This window comes from Labrus bergylta, chromosome 3 (genome assembly GCF_963930695.1).
Source record: "Labrus bergylta chromosome 3, fLabBer1.1, whole genome shotgun sequence".
Lineage (NCBI taxonomy): Eukaryota > Metazoa > Chordata > Actinopteri > Labriformes > Labridae > Labrus > Labrus bergylta.
The window spans coordinates 5685237-5703559 of record NC_089197.1 but is presented as its reverse complement, the minus strand read 5'-3'; the positions used below and the strand labels follow the sequence as shown (position 1 = coordinate 5703559).

The 18323-nt window shown below is 40.8% G+C and overlaps 2 protein-coding genes across 2 annotated transcripts in view; one reads left to right on the top strand and one right to left on the bottom strand.

Annotated features, from left to right (window-relative positions):
• Positions 1-18323, top strand: part of LOC110005219 (low choriolytic enzyme-like) — a 208211-nt gene that overhangs the window by 156373 nt on the left and 33515 nt on the right. The gene's annotated exons all lie outside the window — the stretch shown is intronic.
• Positions 765-16672, bottom strand: nadsyn1 (NAD synthetase 1). The gene is given in 22 exon segments (XM_020654474.3): positions 765-2689; positions 2797-2973; positions 4162-4290; positions 5326-5395; positions 5486-5617; positions 6084-6190; positions 6589-6724; positions 7255-7398; positions 7400-7421; positions 8282-8384; positions 8687-8735; positions 8818-8942; positions 9510-9581; positions 10335-10466; positions 12592-12709; positions 12793-12881; positions 12970-13021; positions 13425-13514; positions 13669-13722; positions 14078-14194; positions 14462-14522; positions 16427-16672. Coding segments are annotated over 22 exon segments (2094 nt in total). The 5' UTR covers positions 16512-16672; the 3' UTR covers positions 765-2659.

Sequence of the window (18323 nt, the reverse complement as noted above, 5' to 3'; positions counted from 1 at the left end):
ACTAAGAACTTTCTACATTAGATTTCCGTTGCCGGTCTCCCAGTGTTTAACTTGGGGTGCTGGATAGTTTCGTTTCTACTCCAGTCTTTTGTTTTATCGAAGGTCTCCCTGGCAGCTTTTGCTTTTTGTTTCGTATTTTCTGGGTCTCCTGGACAATTTTGGTTTTGGGTCAGCTTTAGTTAATCCTTTTCAGTGCCTTATTTAGGTTAGGAAGCCTGTTGTGGCTCTAAACAGTTTTGTTGTTTCTTCCCCCTTTTCCAATCTATCGCTATTGCGATTTTGTCGTTATCCTCCTTCTGTGGGACACCCCTGGGTCCGCACTTGCGTCCCAATCCCCCCCCCCCCCTGACAGTTTGATGTTAAAAGTCAGTATTTGATGGAATAATCAGGACTTTGACCCCAAAAGCATTATTTTCCACTCTGAAGTGTTCTTCACTTTGCAGCTGTCACATTAGAGATTCTTACCTAAGAGGAAGACACCAAAAAAAAAAACTGACCATTGATTTAATTTGTCTGTTTATTTCCAGCAAACCTTCTACCTCACAACTCTTCACATGCGATGTCTCACCAGCAGAATAGATTACACAGGCGTGTTTCTGGAGCTTCATGTTGTAACCTCAGTGACCCAGACACAACTCAAAGTCTGGATCTAATCTGTAATAATTGTAGTTATATAGTACTCTTAACCATCTACAAGTCATGTGAAGGTTTCCACACGTTTCTGCTGAGAGATGATCATTGATTTGGTCTGTAAAACACAAGGGCACACTGGCAGACTTTTATTGGTGTGACAACAACTAAATGACAACGCTCGAGTAGTATGATGACGATGATATGCAAAACTCAAGGTTTCCACAAACCAGTGGTCTCTTTAACAGTGGCTTCATCATCTTTACATAAACACATATACTTACAAAATAGATTTTTGAATGTTTAACTGATGTGAGAAGTTCTATACTTTTTAAAAACCTAGCTATGGCTTCGGTCTCTTTCGTGGTAATTGAGGATCAGCCTCAGATAAGAGGTTAATTATTAGATTATATTTATTTTGTAAGAGAAATGACAGACACAGTATCTTACATTGTGGTTGAACATGACATGTATTGAACAGTAAAAAGCTCCTTTAATGCATTTTAAATGGGGAAACTCTTAAAGCTCCTGTGAGCAGTTTTTAAGGTGGTTCTGAAACACACTGACATTCATGTTGATGCCTCTTTATAACCTACTAACACAAATGAGACTAATCAACCAGACTGACTACTGTATATCTTCATCATTATATTTAATGCCTTAAACTGCTGCCGGGGGGGTAGACAGATTCATCAAAGGATAAATATGTAAGATGTTAACTGAATTAAATAAAACAATGACCTCACTATATCATCAGACAAAGTCTCTGCATGTTTCTAATAAGCTCCACGAGCAGAAACGTGCTCAAACTAGGATCAATATTGGAGATGCTTTTGAAAAATGGAGAGAGGTTAGAACACAGAAAGGTTTACAGACCCATGCAGAGCTGGATAAACACTGAAGCTTCAGAGTCCACCACATGGTGACCTGTGTGAGCATCCACTCTAGAGAGGAGGGGGGGGGGGGGGGGGGGCAGCTCTCTATGATGTTTAGAATTTTGGCTGTAGTACCCATTTTAAACACTAGGGGTCAGAGTTACATATCGCTCCTTTAACGAGTCGGGTATGGCTGCATCCTGGCGCTCTCTCGTCTCATGTGCTCTGGCGCCACGCTCCTCTAGAAATTTACAACGGCAAGTGCGCTGGGTCAAGAAGAAGTTTACGAACTTGCGCATTAATTCATATTTACAGTCTATGATTAATTCAAACATTACCACCGCGCCAATAGAAGACGGTGAAGAAGATGGAGTCACGCGCCCGAGGGTTTACAAGAAGCCCAAATGAATGTGTGAATGAAAAGACGTTCAAATGAGTCACGCAGAGGGGAGAGTTAGAACGCCGCTTTTTATCAACAGCTGAACCGACGCTGCTGACTGAGCTGTGTGTTTATATATGACTAAAAAAAAACACATATACATATAGAAAGGCGAAATTGCTTTGTTTTTATTTAGTCTTGAATGTATAAACACTTAGTATGTTTGTAATATATCACATGTACACTACAGATATTTTTATTTCCGGAGCTTTATGTTGAAAATTAGAAGCTCAGGGGGCTCGGCTTCAGGCATCCAGACGAGAGCGCACAGACGAGAGCGCACAGACGAGAGGAGCCAGGCTGCAGACATACAGTCTCGCTTTTAAAAGCATGCTGCAGGAACCGCTTCGAACTACATTAAAGTGTTTAAACAAAGCAGGGGGAGATTTTTTTCGTAAGATACTCTACTAACACATGAACAGGATAGAGATTTGGGGGGCCCAAAGGTGACCAAAAAAAACCTGAAAGTTACACAAAGAAGCTGTAAAATGACTTTTCTTAGGTTAATGACAGCAACTGTTATAACAAAAGTAAGAAAGTCAGAGGTAGATTCAAACGTCATTACAGCACCAGAAAAATGCTTCTGACCCCTGCTGGGCCCGGTGCATTCATGATTGTTACAGTGTTTAGCGTTTCTGAGATATGTACAGCATCAACACATATTATCGGATCCATCGTGATTGTTGTTCATTAGAGGATGAAGACCTCAGGGCTCTTAGGGTTTATTTGCTGCCATCTGGGACACCTGTGGGAAAGAGAAAAGAATCTTCTTTAAGACAGTTTTTGACATTTAGACAAAAAATCCCCTTGTGTTTCTATTCTTGTTACACATTACCACTTTTTTTCTCTTACCTGGTCATCGATGCTCCTGAACTGCCAGGTCCAGCGTGTGTTATAGAGGAAAGGTCGCAGGTCAAAGCGGTTGTCATCAGGACTGTAGCTCTCGGCGTGGTAGGACGGTGTCACCGTGGTCATCTTGTGGCGGTTCACCGAGTACATCCTGAAGAAGTGCTTCACTTTCTGGGCCACCTGGGGAAAGAAGAACGGACAACGTTACTTTCTGGTTCAAGTCTGTTGAACAGTGAAATGCACAGAATTCATAACTGTGCAAAATAAAAATTCTGAATGTTTTTGACACTACAGACCAACAATATATCGTGTATTACATATTGTGCATCCACAGATGATATAACCAGATTAGATCAACTCATGTAGACGACCAGGATCAAGCTCCTGAGCTCTCATGTCTCGCAAGTTCCTGGGGGGTCGTTGGCAGACGGCCTGTCTGGAACCACCCCTACCCCCGTTTGTCTCTATCCTTCATCCTGCATCTTACATCCTATCTCCCCAAAATCCCAATTTTCAAGCCCGCCGCAGTGTCTTCAGATGGTTGTTTATCACGAGTCTGATGTTGCACAAGATTTCTCTTAAAAATGAAGTTTTATGTTGCCACTGTAACTTTGACAAATGCACAAAGTGCTCATGATGGATTTACGTTGGGTCTTTGTAATATAACAACGGCTAAGGTCTTTCACCTGTTCATTTCTAAAGTGTCTCGAGATAAAAAAAAATTATTGATTGATGCAAGTACCCCAAATAAATGTCAAATATTTTTAATATTGATCTGTAAAAGAATCCCCCCCTGCTCTTAAAGAGCTTATGCATCCACATTTGGCCCTCATCACTGTGACCTGTAGGAGAAGGTCGGTTGGCCTTCTCTTGAAGGGAGGCGCAACAAACATTGGTTTTTATATATTTTCATGGCTGTTATTGGAAAACTTCCACCTTACATCACAGACCTGTTGGAGTGGATTTGAGCGCAGACATGACCCGTTCTTCTGAGTGGCTCGTTCTTAAAGTCTCTCGAGCTTTTAATGAACTCTGTAAATCAGCATTTTCTTTTGATGACCCAAACACAACAAACTCTAAGGATCAGAGTTCTTCCCTCTCTTCCAGAGTTTAGGAATTTGATTTCTTTGTTCCAAATTGTAACTGCTTTTAATGGAAATGGTGTCTGTTGGGTTTTACTGTGCTTGTAATCTCGACCTCATTTGAAATGAGGGAAACATCGGTGTCCTTTCGAGAATAAATGAAGGTTTGAAATGAAATACAAATATTGTTCCCTAAAGTTTCAGGTCTTCATCTTTCTGTTGCTGAGGTTTATCTGAAAATAGGCAGCACGATACATCTCCAGAAAAACACGACACTGAAACTGACCTCCATGGGCGAGAGCGCATCCTTCCACATGTGAATGAGTTTACAGAACATACTGAAGGGGCCGCACTTGGAAATCTTCCTCAGTCGTCCAATCACAGATAACTCAGAATAAGTCATCCCCATGTCGGCCTGAGGAGGGAGGTGTGATGGTGGTTAGAGATCGTGTGAAGATTATTGAAGGAGAAATGAAGATGATATTAAAATGCATCAGCCACAAGTCTTAAGTAAACCTGTGTTCTCAGATCACAAAACCTTCGAGCTTCTGGAAGACGACTGTTGTGACATTGGCAGGTAAATAACATCTGTTGCTAGGAGCTCTAATAAGAATAAGCCAATAGGAATGCACAATAATAATCACCATCTGAAAGGCTGCTCAGGCTCGAAGAGTAGTAAATCAGATAAATAGGTTGTGATTTATCACCTTGTCATTAAAAATCAAACCTCTTGCAACCTCACTGCAAAGCTAGTTATTGTTAATTCTAGAGCCCGACCGATTAATCGTGCAGCCGATAATCCTGGCCGATAAAAGCATATCAAGTGACTATCAGTATCGGCTAATTTTATCGAAGCTATGCGCTGATATTAGTAGATTTATTCACAAGTCAAATATCGTTTTATTTGAGTATCATTGCATTACAGTAGCATTTCTCTTTCTGTGCTATAGTGTGCTATACATTTAAAATACAAAATAAAAAATAAAAATTACAACAAGCATTAACACTCTGACCATCTTGTCCATATTATATATCTTTTCCAAAAGTGTTTGATAACTGCATTTGAGAGAGCAATGTATTTATCTCTATCCATATCTATCAATGTTTACAGATTGAATATAGATATAAGAAATATATCTGCAAATACATCGGGATCAGAATTTATTTTAATTTTTTTTAAATCAGTATCGGCTTAGGCCCAAAAAATCAATATCCCAAAAATCCCATATTGGTCAGGCCCTAGTTAATGCCAGAAGTGAGGTGACAACAGTGTCTCAGACAGGTTTTAAAACATGGATGCTGCTACAGGAAGTGGTCTTCATAATGTGTATTATTGAAACATACACTTTTATATGAAGCAAAGAATATGGAGCGAGAATCTTGTGGTGTGAAATGTGTTCACTAAATTCCCTTCATGTGACGTGACTGTTTGATTCTTTTCAGTTCCTACCTCATCTGTTTGGGACACTTGTCCGTCTGTCAGCGGCTCCAGTTCAGCTGTAGGTGGAGCAGCCAGGATGCTGCAGGGAAACACATCAGTTTGTTTTTTTCCCTTAACGCTAGCATGCCTTTTAGCCGAGGCGACCCAACACTCTGTAAGTTGACCTTACCCCCTCAGAGCGCTGAGCTGGAACTGCTCCACACAGTAAAGCAGGAAGCTCTTCAGGTCTGTCTTACTGATGCCTCCTATCGGGTTGATGTCAGCACTGGAGCAGTCGTACTTTGTGAAATATCCCGTCAGACTGAGCAGAGAAAGTTGTTTAATGCAGTTTGGAAACACACAAACATTAGTCGAGTAAAGAAAAACAAGATTTAACTTTCCAAATTTGGCTCCGTAAAATTAAATAAAAAAATAAAAATGTAAATGTACAGCAGTCCATTTAGTCTGCTTTGCTTGTTTAACTTAATGATTGTTGTTGTTTTTCTGTGGACACTAACAGTACCAGCAGTCAGATTGTGAAGTAGACTGTCCATAGTTGCCAAAGCGCCTGACTGACAGTCAAAGGATTTCTGTTTTTCAACTCCAAAAACACAACGCAGCAAGATTTTCAAATAACTGACACCATCAGTCTAAGAGTCTGAACTCAAACTGGGCTTTCAGACTTATTGAGGCTGCAACGCTTTATTAGTGAAAGCTGCTAGATTTTATTTTAAAAGAATGAAATATGAACTATAGAGAACAAACAGTAAGTGAGGTAATCGTTTCACCTCTCGTCTACGTTGGCTGAGCCCAGCACCAGCAGTCCACCGGGCTTCCCCCGGGCCCACAGACTCAGCTGGGCAAACAGGTAGGCCAGGACCATCCTGACCCGGGCCTGGAACACACACACACACACACACACACACACACACACACACACACACACACACACACACACACACACACACACACACACACACACACACACACACACACACACACACACACACACACACACACACACACACACACACACACACACACACACACACACAAAGTTAATAAACAGTTTCTGCAGCACTTTTCTTTTTCATTGTATCTGCTGAAGCATCAGTGTGAAAACTCTGGTTTAACCGTCACTATACATTTGTGGACTAACTGAAGTTCAATAACAGAAAAAAACAAACAGGAAATATAAAGAAAGACAGAAAGAGAATAAATAGAGAAGTGTGAAAGAAGCTGTCATGAGAACAAACTGAATCTGGTGATGTTTATAGAGAAAGTGTGTCTGACCTGTACATTCTGCAGAGCGAGGTTTTCTCTGTGGCTTCCTCCGTTGGCGCGAAACTGAGGCAACCTCGCAGTCACCACCGAGAAGATACCCAGAATTCCTTTCACTGCCATGTCTATGTTAATATTCATGTGTGTGCTGCAAATAAACGAATAAATGACAAGAGATGCAAACATCTTTCTAGGAGTTACTCAAAGGAAAACAATAATTTACTCAGACAACAAACAGAGCAGAAGAAAGCAAACAGATGTTCAGCATTCATTGTATTTCATGTTTGATATTTGTATCAAGTAAAGTAGACAGTGGGAATATTGTGTGTAGGTTAATTATGTAACTAGGCCTCCTGCTGGCTCGACTGTAGCCGTAAGTTCAGTAAACATTTTGGTGTCAAAATTATGTAACTGTACAGTAAATAGTGCTCTAAGCCTCGTGTCACAGCATGTATGACCACGAGAGATGCAACAATACAGTCATCCCGCGGTTGAAACGTACCTATCATGGTTTTTGGTTCAGTTCAGTTTTATTTTTATTTTAGTAGTTTAAGGCTTTCAGGGATTAAGGAAGGTAAAACCATATAACCACAATTTAACAAGCGCAAATTGAACCGTGGAGTCAAGATTGAACGGCTTGTTGCAGTCTAAATGACCTCCCTTAAATAGGACTCCTACCTGCCAATCTGATTGGCCAGGTCTTTGGCCCTGCTGCAGGTCTCCCGGGAAGAGTTCTCGCTCGCCATGTAGCAGGTGGTGAAGATGTGACCACACAGCTCCCTCGGGTGCTGAGGAGAGTAGGAGTCATCGCCTACCACTCTGGACATCCTCCAGTGCCTGGATGTCTGAGAGAGAGAGAGAGAGAGAGAGAGAGAGAGAGAGAGAGAGAGAGAGAGAGAGAGAGAGACGAAACATTTATTGTTAACAGATTTCTGTTTTGTTAAGATTAATAAAGTTTTTTTTGGATTCTGATCAGGCAAGAGGAGCTTTGTTTATTCTCCAGTTTGTCAAGGCTTACTCAAGTCTGCTGATGGGCACCTCAAATCCACACTGCCAACATGTTAGCTTGTGTGTGTGTGTGTGTGTGTGTGTGTGTGTGTGTGTGTGTGTGTGTGTGTGTGTGTGTGTGTGTGTGTGTGTGTGTGTGTGTGTGTGTGTGTGTGTGTGTGTGTATGTGTGTGTATGTGTAGTGCTAGTGTTGCTTTGGGCATGGCATAATAAGGGTTGTGAGTGTGAGTATGGGCCGGCAAGTCACCGGTCACGGCCAAACAAGCTGAAGTGCTCCCTCACTGTAAGTTTATATATTATTGGAATTTGAACAAAACAATAAAAATGCTAAAAAAATTCAATAGTTTGTTGGGACAAAAATGTTCATAAAAACAGAATGGGATGACCCTGTCGCTGTACGGACTGGAAACAGCCCACAAGAGCTGCAGGTTCTGGAGATCTGACACAGCGGTCTAAGCCTCCAAAATCTTACCTTTTGTTAAAGTCACTCACATTCTGACCCTCGCACATTTCTCATCATTCCAACACATTAACGTTGAGTATAAAATGTTCACTTCCTGCCTAACTTATCCAAACCACTGACAGGCGCTATCGTGAAGACATATCCACTGTGATTCACTTCACCTGTCAGTGCTCATAATGTTCTGGCTGATCCGTGTTCATGCATCTGAGTTACAGCAGAGTGACTCATACTCACTGCCGTCTTCTACCGCCTGGCAGAGCAGCACACACATCGAGTGGACGATGCAGGCAGTGGACGAGCTGTCCACTCCTCCGCTCAGAGGCAGCAGAAAGCCAGCCTGGGACACAAACCAGAAATATTATTTTTAGTTTAAAAAAAAAAAAAAGTCAAAAATCGATTCATTCTTCATATTAGCTTTTAATATCATAATTTAAAAAGAAAAAACACAAACAAATACAAACCGTATCAGAGCACTAAATTCAGAGGAAAGTCAGAAACAGATTTATTGCCATGTAAGTTTTTCCTCATTAGTTTTCAGTTTTACAATGAAAATAGTAAAAAAAAAAAAAAAGCTTAAAACAAAGATGGTTGACTTTGGTTATGCTGACAAAAGAGTCTGACATAATTGTTCCTCCTCACCTGTCCACTCCTCCTCAGGTAGTCCCACAGCCAGCAGGCCGGCCCTAAACTGAGCAGCACATGTGAGAAGTGCTTTATAATAATGACAATAATTCATTCATGCTTATGTACCAAATGAAATGTATGTATACCTGATCTCTTCCTCTGCTGTATGAAACTGCCATGTGATAGGCTGGTGAGTGGGGAGGTAGATATCATCAACAGTGGAGAGAGAGAAGTCCACTTTCACCCTGTGGCAGAGTTTGTGTTCACTTTCCTGCAGCAGAGAGAGAGAGAGAGAGAGAGAGAGAGAGAGAGAGAGAGAGAGAGAGAGAGAGAGAGAGAGAGAGAGAGAGAGAGAGAGAGAGAGAGAGAGAGAGATAAAACACACCTCTGTGAAGTCCACACAAAACCCCTCAGAAAGGAATCTGGACTTTAGTTAGCTCAATGTTTTTTTTGTTAATAGCTTGTCAGGACTTACAGTATTCACAGTCAACTGCAGTCAAAGCTAAAACTCACCTTAAGTTAAGTTTATATAAAATATTCCCTTTTTTTTTTGGTCAATGCCGTGATAAATTTAAAAGTAGAGACGCACCGATCCATTTTTCTTCAGTTCCGATCCGATACATATGTAAGGTTACAAAAAGCTGTAGTAAACCTGACACTGCATTGTGCTGACTTCACATACAAACAGGAAGCAGCAACAACCGTCAGGTTTCCAAATGAAATGCTTCACCTGAATTTCATGTCTGGTTCTCCATTCTGATACATTTTTAAACACCGCTTAGAGTCTCTTCTGCATCAAATTCATGAAGCAAAACTAAGGAAGTTGATGCTGCCTCACCATGTTGGGCTGGCAAATTTCTCCTCTGTAGCTACGCACATCCTCAAGGTCAAGAGTGGCTGTGATCACCTCCTACAAGAAAGTCACACACACACACACACACACACACACACGCACACACACACAATTACACATCTATCAGGTATGCACGCTTTGTCCATATTTTCAATTTACAAATTCCCAACTTTTCATGACTCAGCAATGGAGCCTTCTCTGTAAGTATTTCAGACCATATTTGACATCAGAGTACAAAAATCTGAATGTCTATTATGGCAACAAATTAAAATCCTTCTGTAAACATGTTCAGTATGTTACAATATGACGTATGTCTATAAAGCTTTGGAAACTTTTGTGTTCTCACCGCAGCCGTTCAGTCCAGACGTCTCTGTTCCTCTGTCAAACAGTGCCGTTTAAACAGGAAGTAGACTAACTGATGCACCCTACACTCTTATTATTTTCCCTGAACATAGTCAATTATTGTTCCATTTAGTGTTCAGTTTAGTTTTGAGCCAAAAAAAAAACGTTTTATTCTATGTGAAGCCTTTTTTCAATCCGTTGATGAAGACAACATGAATTCAGTCGCAAAGAAAAGACAGAATGATTATAAATTCAAAAAGGCTTCACATTAGCATATATGAGATGCTATGTATATGTGTAATTACAAAAACAACATAATAAGTGCATTAGTCTGGAAACATTCTCCCATACTCTCTTCTCTGATCCAAACCTGTAAAATATTTTGTTTTTTACATTCCTCGTTTGTTTTTGTTGTTTTAACAAAAAGGGATCCTATTTGCATTTGCCCTTTAATGTTTCCATACTGACCACATCGTTTAGGGAGAACTGTGCTCCCTGTGCCACGATGTCTCCGTTGATGGCCACCAAGGCACAGCCGTCGTAGTAAACACGGTCTCCATCACAGCCCCTCTGATTGGCATACAGGTAGATACCTCCACTCTGGAACAAAACAATCCAAACACTTTCATTCAGACTACTGCAGAAAAAACAACACAAACATAGACTGCTATGGAGGCATCATGTGCCCTACTTGTAGTACAACACTGCCCTCTGGTGGTCTCTGCTCTGCAGTGTCTGTATAAACACATATACATACATGTCTTGATTAGGTTCTTGTTGGAATAAATGATTTCAATCGTAATGGGCTTTTTTTTATTTTTATTTTTTATAAATACCTGTGTATTCTACTCCAGGCATGTTTTAGTGATCTACAGGGTCAGACTTTGTTTCACCTGCGTAACACTGCAGACATCTTGTTTTAAAACGATGCAGAAAAAAAACTAGTCCATGCATGTTGGATTACTGCAATTTTCTTTTATTAGGCTGCGCTAGAAAGTCTCTAAAGACCTTTCAGCTAGTGCAAAGTGCTGCAGGACATGTAAGAATAAAAAGAAAAGAGCACTACTCAGTTGGTAGAGCCAGTCGTCTCTCAACCGGGAGGTTGGAAGGGGTTCGATTCCCAGATTCTGCAACATGTCTGATGTATCCTTGGGCAAGACACTTGAGCTTGTATAGTTATTTTCTAGTCCTCTGACTACTCAAAGCACTTTGACACCGCAGGTCACACCTACACATTCACACACTGATGGTAGAGGTTTCTATGTACACACATTCATACGCCACCGACAAAGCAGCAGGAGCAACTTGGGGTTAAGTGTCTTGCCCAAGGACACATCGGACATGTCGCTGCAGGAGCTGGGGATCGAACCCCCGACCTTCCAGTTGAGAGATGACCGACTCCACCAACTGATCCACAGCCGCCCTATGGTGGATGGATGGATGGATGGATGGATGGATTGATGGATTGATGAATGGATTGATGAATGGATGGATGGATGGATGGATGGATGAATTGATTGATGGATGGATGGATGGATGGATGGATTGATGGATGGATGGAGGGATGGATTGATTGATTGAGGGATGGATTGATGGATGGATGGATGATGGATGGATGGATGGATGGATGGGTTGATGAATGGATGGATGGATTGATGGATGGATGGATGGATGGGTTGATGAATGGATGGATGGATTGATTGATGGATGGATGGATGATGGATGGATGGATGGATGGATGGATTGATGGATGGATGGATGGATGGGTTGATGAATGGATGGATGGATTGATGGATGGATGGATGGATGATGGATGGATGGATGGATGGATGGATTGATGGATGGATGGATGGATGGATTGATTGATTGAGGGATGGATTGATGGATGGATGGATGTACAGATGAATGGATGGATGGATTGATGAATGATGAATGGATGGATGGAATGATGAATGGATGGATGGATGGATGGATGAATGGATGGATGAATGGATGAATGGATGGATGGATGGATGAATGGATGAATGGATGGATGAATGGATGGATGGATGGATGGATGGATTGATGAATGGATGGATGAATGGATGGATGGATTGATGGATGGATTGATGGATGGATGAATGGATGGATGGATTGATGAATGGATGGATGGATTGATGGATGGATGAATGGATGGATGGATGGATGGATGGATGGATGGATGGATTGATGAATGGATGGATGGATGGATGGATGGATGGATGGATGAATGGATGGATGGATGGATGGATGGATGAATGGATGGATGGATGGATGAATGGATGGATGGATGGATGGATTGATGAATGGATGGATGGATGAATGGATGGATGGATTGATGGATGGATTGATGAATGGATGGATGAATGGATGGATGGATTGATGGATGGATTGATGGATGGATGAATGGATGGATGAATGGATGAATGGATGGATGGATTGATGGATGGATTGATGAATGGATGAATGGATGGATGGATTGATGAATGGATGGATGGATGGATGGATGGATGGATGGATGGATGGATGAATGAATGGATGAATGGATGGATGGATGGATGGATGGATGGATGGATGGATGGATGAATGGATGGATGGATGAATGGATGAATGGATGGATGGATGGATGGATGGATGGATGGTCTTGTACAAAGCAGAATCACATTTAAAGTGGAGCACATGTTTTATGACCCTGCTTCAAGATTACCTTGGTGGTGGCTGACTTGACCAGGTTGACTCTTTGGTCGGCCTTGCGGAGCTCGTGGTGGCTTGCAGATGAATTAGTGAAGATTTCAACCCCATCCAGACCCATCTGAATATGAGGACTGATCAAATCAGAGAAAACATTTAGTAATCATGAGTTAGGACTGCCTACACAAACAACCTTTAAAACCCACTTTGGCTCTACCTCCTGGGGTTCCAGAGTTCTTCACATAACTCAGTGCCGATGCAGGTGTCCTTTGTGGATAACACACAGTCACCGAAAGGGACTGTATCCTGATAAACAACAAACACAGAGGAGGTTAAAAACACAGACACAGAAAAGTCCAGAAAACTACAGATGATGACAGTGTTTACTTTTTACCTGGCCTGTTACCTCCTGGATCATTCTGGGCAGGAAGTACTCCTCCACGTTCCTTAAAGTAAAGAGCAGAAACACGAGCACTTTTACTGCCAACCATGTTGTTTCTTAAAGTTTAAATGAATCATATCGAGGTAAACAAACTTGCATATTCTTGACCCTGCAGAAAACACTCCCAGGGATTATCTTTACAGAGCATACATATGGAAAGACTTTACATAAACAACAACCAAACACTCTATTATAGCCATATTCTTATGTTTTTAACATGTCAATAATGAATATGGTTTCTAGTATCTAGGTCCTTTTACTACGAATGGTAAATGAATTGAACGTTTAAAGACAGAATGGTGCAGCATCAGCAGTAAACCAAACCTTGAGATAAAGAGGTAGCTGAAGACTGAGCTTTTCAGCTTTTGATTTTGCAGTTTGTTGTGGACTTCTGAGTAATGACCAACCTTAACTGGTTCCAAGGTGAGAACCAGCGCAGCTCTCTGTAGTTCCCGTGGTTTGCCATCATCATTTTAGGTCTGATCAGAAGGATCTTTCTGCAGGACGAAAGAAAATACAAAAAAAATGTACAAACAGACTATTTTCATCTGCAGGGACACACGGTCTGCTGCTCCAAGAGAAATATTCTAAAATGTTCAAACCACAGACATATAAAGACAGCAATAAGACAGGAGTGGTGAGCTGACGTACTTGTTGAGGAACAGGACCCGACAGTTGTAGCGCACGTTGTGATGCATGATGGGCCTGAAACAGAATCAAAAACACTTTGTCAAATGTGACACCAGACCGGACTTCAGGCTACACAAGAAGGTCAGACTGTTAGTGTAAAAACATGCATGTCCTATAACTTTAAACTCCGATTAAATTCAGCAAATATTCAATTATTCAATTGAGTTTTTATCCATGCATACTTAGGTCCATATTCAGGACTTTAACTGGCAGCCGTGCAGTTTCCAACCCTCTATGCACAGCTAGTTTGCAGTGCAGCTGATGCCTTTGGCTATGAAAGAACTTCAAATGTTCATATAACATGTGGCTCAGCGCTGCTATACTGACGACCACATTTCAATTGGTCTCACTGTTTGAAGGTGATACCCACATGCCCACGTCACAGATGATGTCCTGGGTGATGGGAGACTCCAGAAGCTTCTTAAGAACCTGAAAGCAGTGGAGCAACGTGTCTGATTCATAGAAGTGGTCTGCACAGCCATACCCGCTGAAAGAAATGACACGTGTTAGACAAGAGAGGAAGGCTGAGGGAAGTTAAATTGAACCTGACATCTCTGGCAGTGCAAGCAGCTTTTAAAACCTCTGTAAAGCAAAGCATGATTTTTGGATTAGTTTACAAGTTCTAAACATTATATTTTGGACCAAGACAATTTTGCCAATATACATTTTTGTTATCTGAAATCTAGAAAATATGTGTGGAATTTTGGAACCTGTGAAATTTCTTGGAAATGATTGAGTGCTATTTCCTACATACCATATCTCCAGCTCCGGGCCCAGCCTGTATTTGGCCCCCTGAGCCTTAGCGAGCTCAATACCTGTAAAAAATAAAAACAATAAATAAATAAATAAAAGTTAATTCAGGACCTTAAAGATCACATAATATACTCCTTTACAACCACTTTAAACAAGTCTAAATCCACTGATCCTGTATTTGATCATGTCTATAAACCCCTCTATTTCAGCCCTGATCAGAACAGGCTGTTTCTGTGTCTGTACCTTTAAATATGTAAATGAGCGGTGCCTGACCACGCCCCCTCTCTGGAAGGGGATGTGCCTCAAGCTTTCTCGCTCCATGTCCTATTGTTTACGGTGAGAAGGCAGACTCAGAGGGCCGAACAAACACCTAGCTGTGGGAGTGTCACCCACCTGGGGGAGGGGTTACTGCCCTTTGTGATGTCATGAAGGGAAAATCTCCAAACGGCCTGTTTGAGCACACATTTTCTGATAAGTGGCGCATGAAAAAAAATAGAGAAGATGGACTTTCTTATAATTGGGGGGTTTGCAGACAGACTGGGGACACATAATATTGGAAAAATGTATTTTGCATATGTGACCTTTAAAACGTTTTGATTGAAGCACTTAAAGGACTGAAAGCTACGCTATTCAACAAGCTCTCAGACATTCAAAGTGAGGGAGGGAGTGAACTGTTGAACTGAGAGTCTTGAAGATACTGAAAGTAAACACTCCATGTTTGGATTCTCTGCAGACCAAACTCTACAGGAATCTACAGGCAGCAAACTGTGACGATGGGCGGCAGGGGCTCAGTCTGCACAGACCAAGTCTGGAAAATGGTTTGGTTGTTGTAGAGGTGCCAGTTCACTTCCTGAGCAATGCTGATGTTCCCTCGAGCAGATCACTGACCACACAACTGCTCAGTCGCTCTTTCATTTGCAGCCCCTCACTCTGACATCTCTCCACAAATGCATGCTCATAAGATCCTGTCTGTGCACGTGTGTGTATGTCAGCCAATGTGTGTGTAGCATGTCTCAAAAGACAGCAGACTGTGGATATGGATATTGGATTCTTTAGCCCCCTTTTATATTATTCAAAGGTAGTGATGATGAGGCACACCTTAAGCTTTATTTCTATGGTTTTTATGCTATTTGTTTGTTTTTAACACTTCACAGATCAGCTTTTTTATGCCTCATTGTTTCCAATTGAGCAATATGTCTTCACTAAATTTAAAAAAATGTCACAGAATGAAATAAATGCGAAGGCTGCAAAAACAATTCAAGCAAATCATTTTTGTTCAATGTGAAACTTAATCAGTAAAATTCGATTTTTCTTAGAGACACGAAAACATATTTATATTTTCATTTCATTGTACAGTGTTTCCCTTTGTTCTTTTTTGTATTATATATGTGCTTTAATACAGTGTATAGCTTCTGTACAGTTTATTTTAATTTACTTAGCTCTTACTACAACTTATTTTTAATTTTATTTGTACTTTTCTACTCTTTTTTTCTTACAATGCTATTCTATCTTATATATTAATTTTAACTTTTTTTGTAGGAGCTGACTCAGGGAGAAACGCACACAAATTCCAATGTACCTGTACTGACCTGTACCTGTGCAAATGGCAATAAACATCTATTCTATTCTATTCTATTGCAGAAAGTCTCCTGATTTATTTATCCTAACTAATGCAACTTGTTTTGCACTCCAGTTGTTTTGTATTTGAATTGCATCAGGTCCAGTCATATTTGGGGGATTTATAGTTTTTTCTAAAAGCATAAGAGCAAGACGGATTTGAAATGTCACATAATGCTCATACTTAAAGGGAATGCATGTTCCTCCACACTTCAAGTCCATCGTGTTATTTTGTTGTCATCGGCTGAACTCTATTTAATCTCTTGCAGCAGGCAGATTCTTTCTAAGTAACCTGCAGAATCGAGCTGAAATAGCAGAATAAATACTCCAGTGTTGCAGCAGGACTTACTCTTTAGTATTCTCTCTGAGTTCCCTTCAAAGTCCAGAGCCCATTGATTTAACGAGCAGGTAGCAAGAGTCACCTTCCGTCCCATGTTCTTGACTTTGGTACAATGAGAGCGTTTCGTGAACAAACCGAGCGGACAGTGACAACAAGCTGCAGCTAAACACAGCAGATAAAGTTATATTAGTTGTTATTAAAAGTATGACAGGACTTTCCTCGGCTTGACTGGACTGCTGAAGTACAGTGTGCTCCCCTCCCTCTTCTTCTTCTTCTTCTTCTCATTCTCTCCGAGTTGTCTCCTTCTACATTTCGGAGCACATTACAGCCCCCTACAGGAGGATGTATGAATTGCATCACTCACCGTGCGAGTACAACAATTTGCATTATGCTCATGTGATGAATTACAAAAACAGTTAGGTAAGATATATAAAAAAAAATAAAAAAATGATATGATTAAACACATTTATATAGCAATGACTCACCTTTCTTTCCTCATCTTTACATGATAATCTCAGTCTCTGTGTGTCAGAAGCTCGTACTGTACTGAGTATGACCTTCTTCATCAACAGTAAGAAGCTGCATCTTAGATAGTTGAGTTTTAAGTTAAGATTCAAAACACATTTGTTGAATATTGGTTAATTATGGATATCTAAACTTTCTAGAGATTGGTTGCATTTTGAGCAGGATGTTACAATTTTATTAATATGAAAGCAGAGAATTTACACATTTCAGAACACATTTGGACTTGATTGGTCATAATAAAAACCAAGAATATTTTCAATACTTATAAATGAAATGAAAAAAAAGCTATGTATGTATGTTTTCATTATACCTCAAGTTGTATTTGGGCTGAAGAGACGGCATTGACACCAAACATTTCACCACTAAATGTCACTATGTTCAAACTGTCCTCATTGTTCCTGAAAGGTCACTAGAGAAAAGATAGACTGAAGTGTCACAATGACATTATTTACAGTACTTCACAGAAACAGAGTACAATCAATCTCATCTTTGAGTCCAGGACATTATGTTACTTTCAGATGAACAATCCAGATCCAGTCAGGGGATCTGGGAGTCTCTCAAGCGAAAGGTCGAGGTTCGATTCCCAGTTCCTGCAGCCACATGTCCGAAGTGTCTTTGGGCAAGACACTTAACCTCATACATACATAGCAGCCTCTGCCATCAGGGTGTGAAGGCGAAGGTGTGACCTGTGGTGTAAAAGCTCTATACAAGTTCAAGTCCACCAGTCTCACGTGGGAGCAGTCTTTAAAAGCGTTCACTTCCTCTGATTTCCTTTTCCTTCCAAACAAAGAATTTTTGAATTATTGAATTATTTATTTCCGGGTTGCTTGTTCAGTCTCTGTGCCAAAGCATAATCCTCGTTCTTTGTGTTCTGCAACCCCGTCTTTCAATCTTCTTATTGTTCTTCCCTAAATATCATCAATGACAGCTTATGATGAATATATAATCAACATCAATCTTAATATCATAATCATCTTCATCAATATCATCATCATTAGAATATCATCAGTAGCATCAATGTCATTTGGTGCGTAGTTATTAATGGAAGAGCTGTCTTTGGCTTTTTCTCAAAGGATGAAAAGGACTCCGTGGATTGAAGGGAGTTTGGTAATTAATTCCACCACCGGGTGTATTACAGAGGAGAAGAGTCTAGCTGGAGGCTTAAGGTGATGGTGTGAAGGTAGGAGTAGACGCCTTTCATTGACAGAGCGTAGTTGGCCGTAGGGAGTGTACACACATTGATGAGGGAGTTCAGGTAAGAAGAAGACATTGTTGATGCTGTTTTGTAAGCGAGCAGCAGCGTGGAGGGATATGAACATCAGAGTGACATGTGCTGTGTTGGTTAGTTTAAAGACCAGTCATGCTGAATCACCTGCAGAGG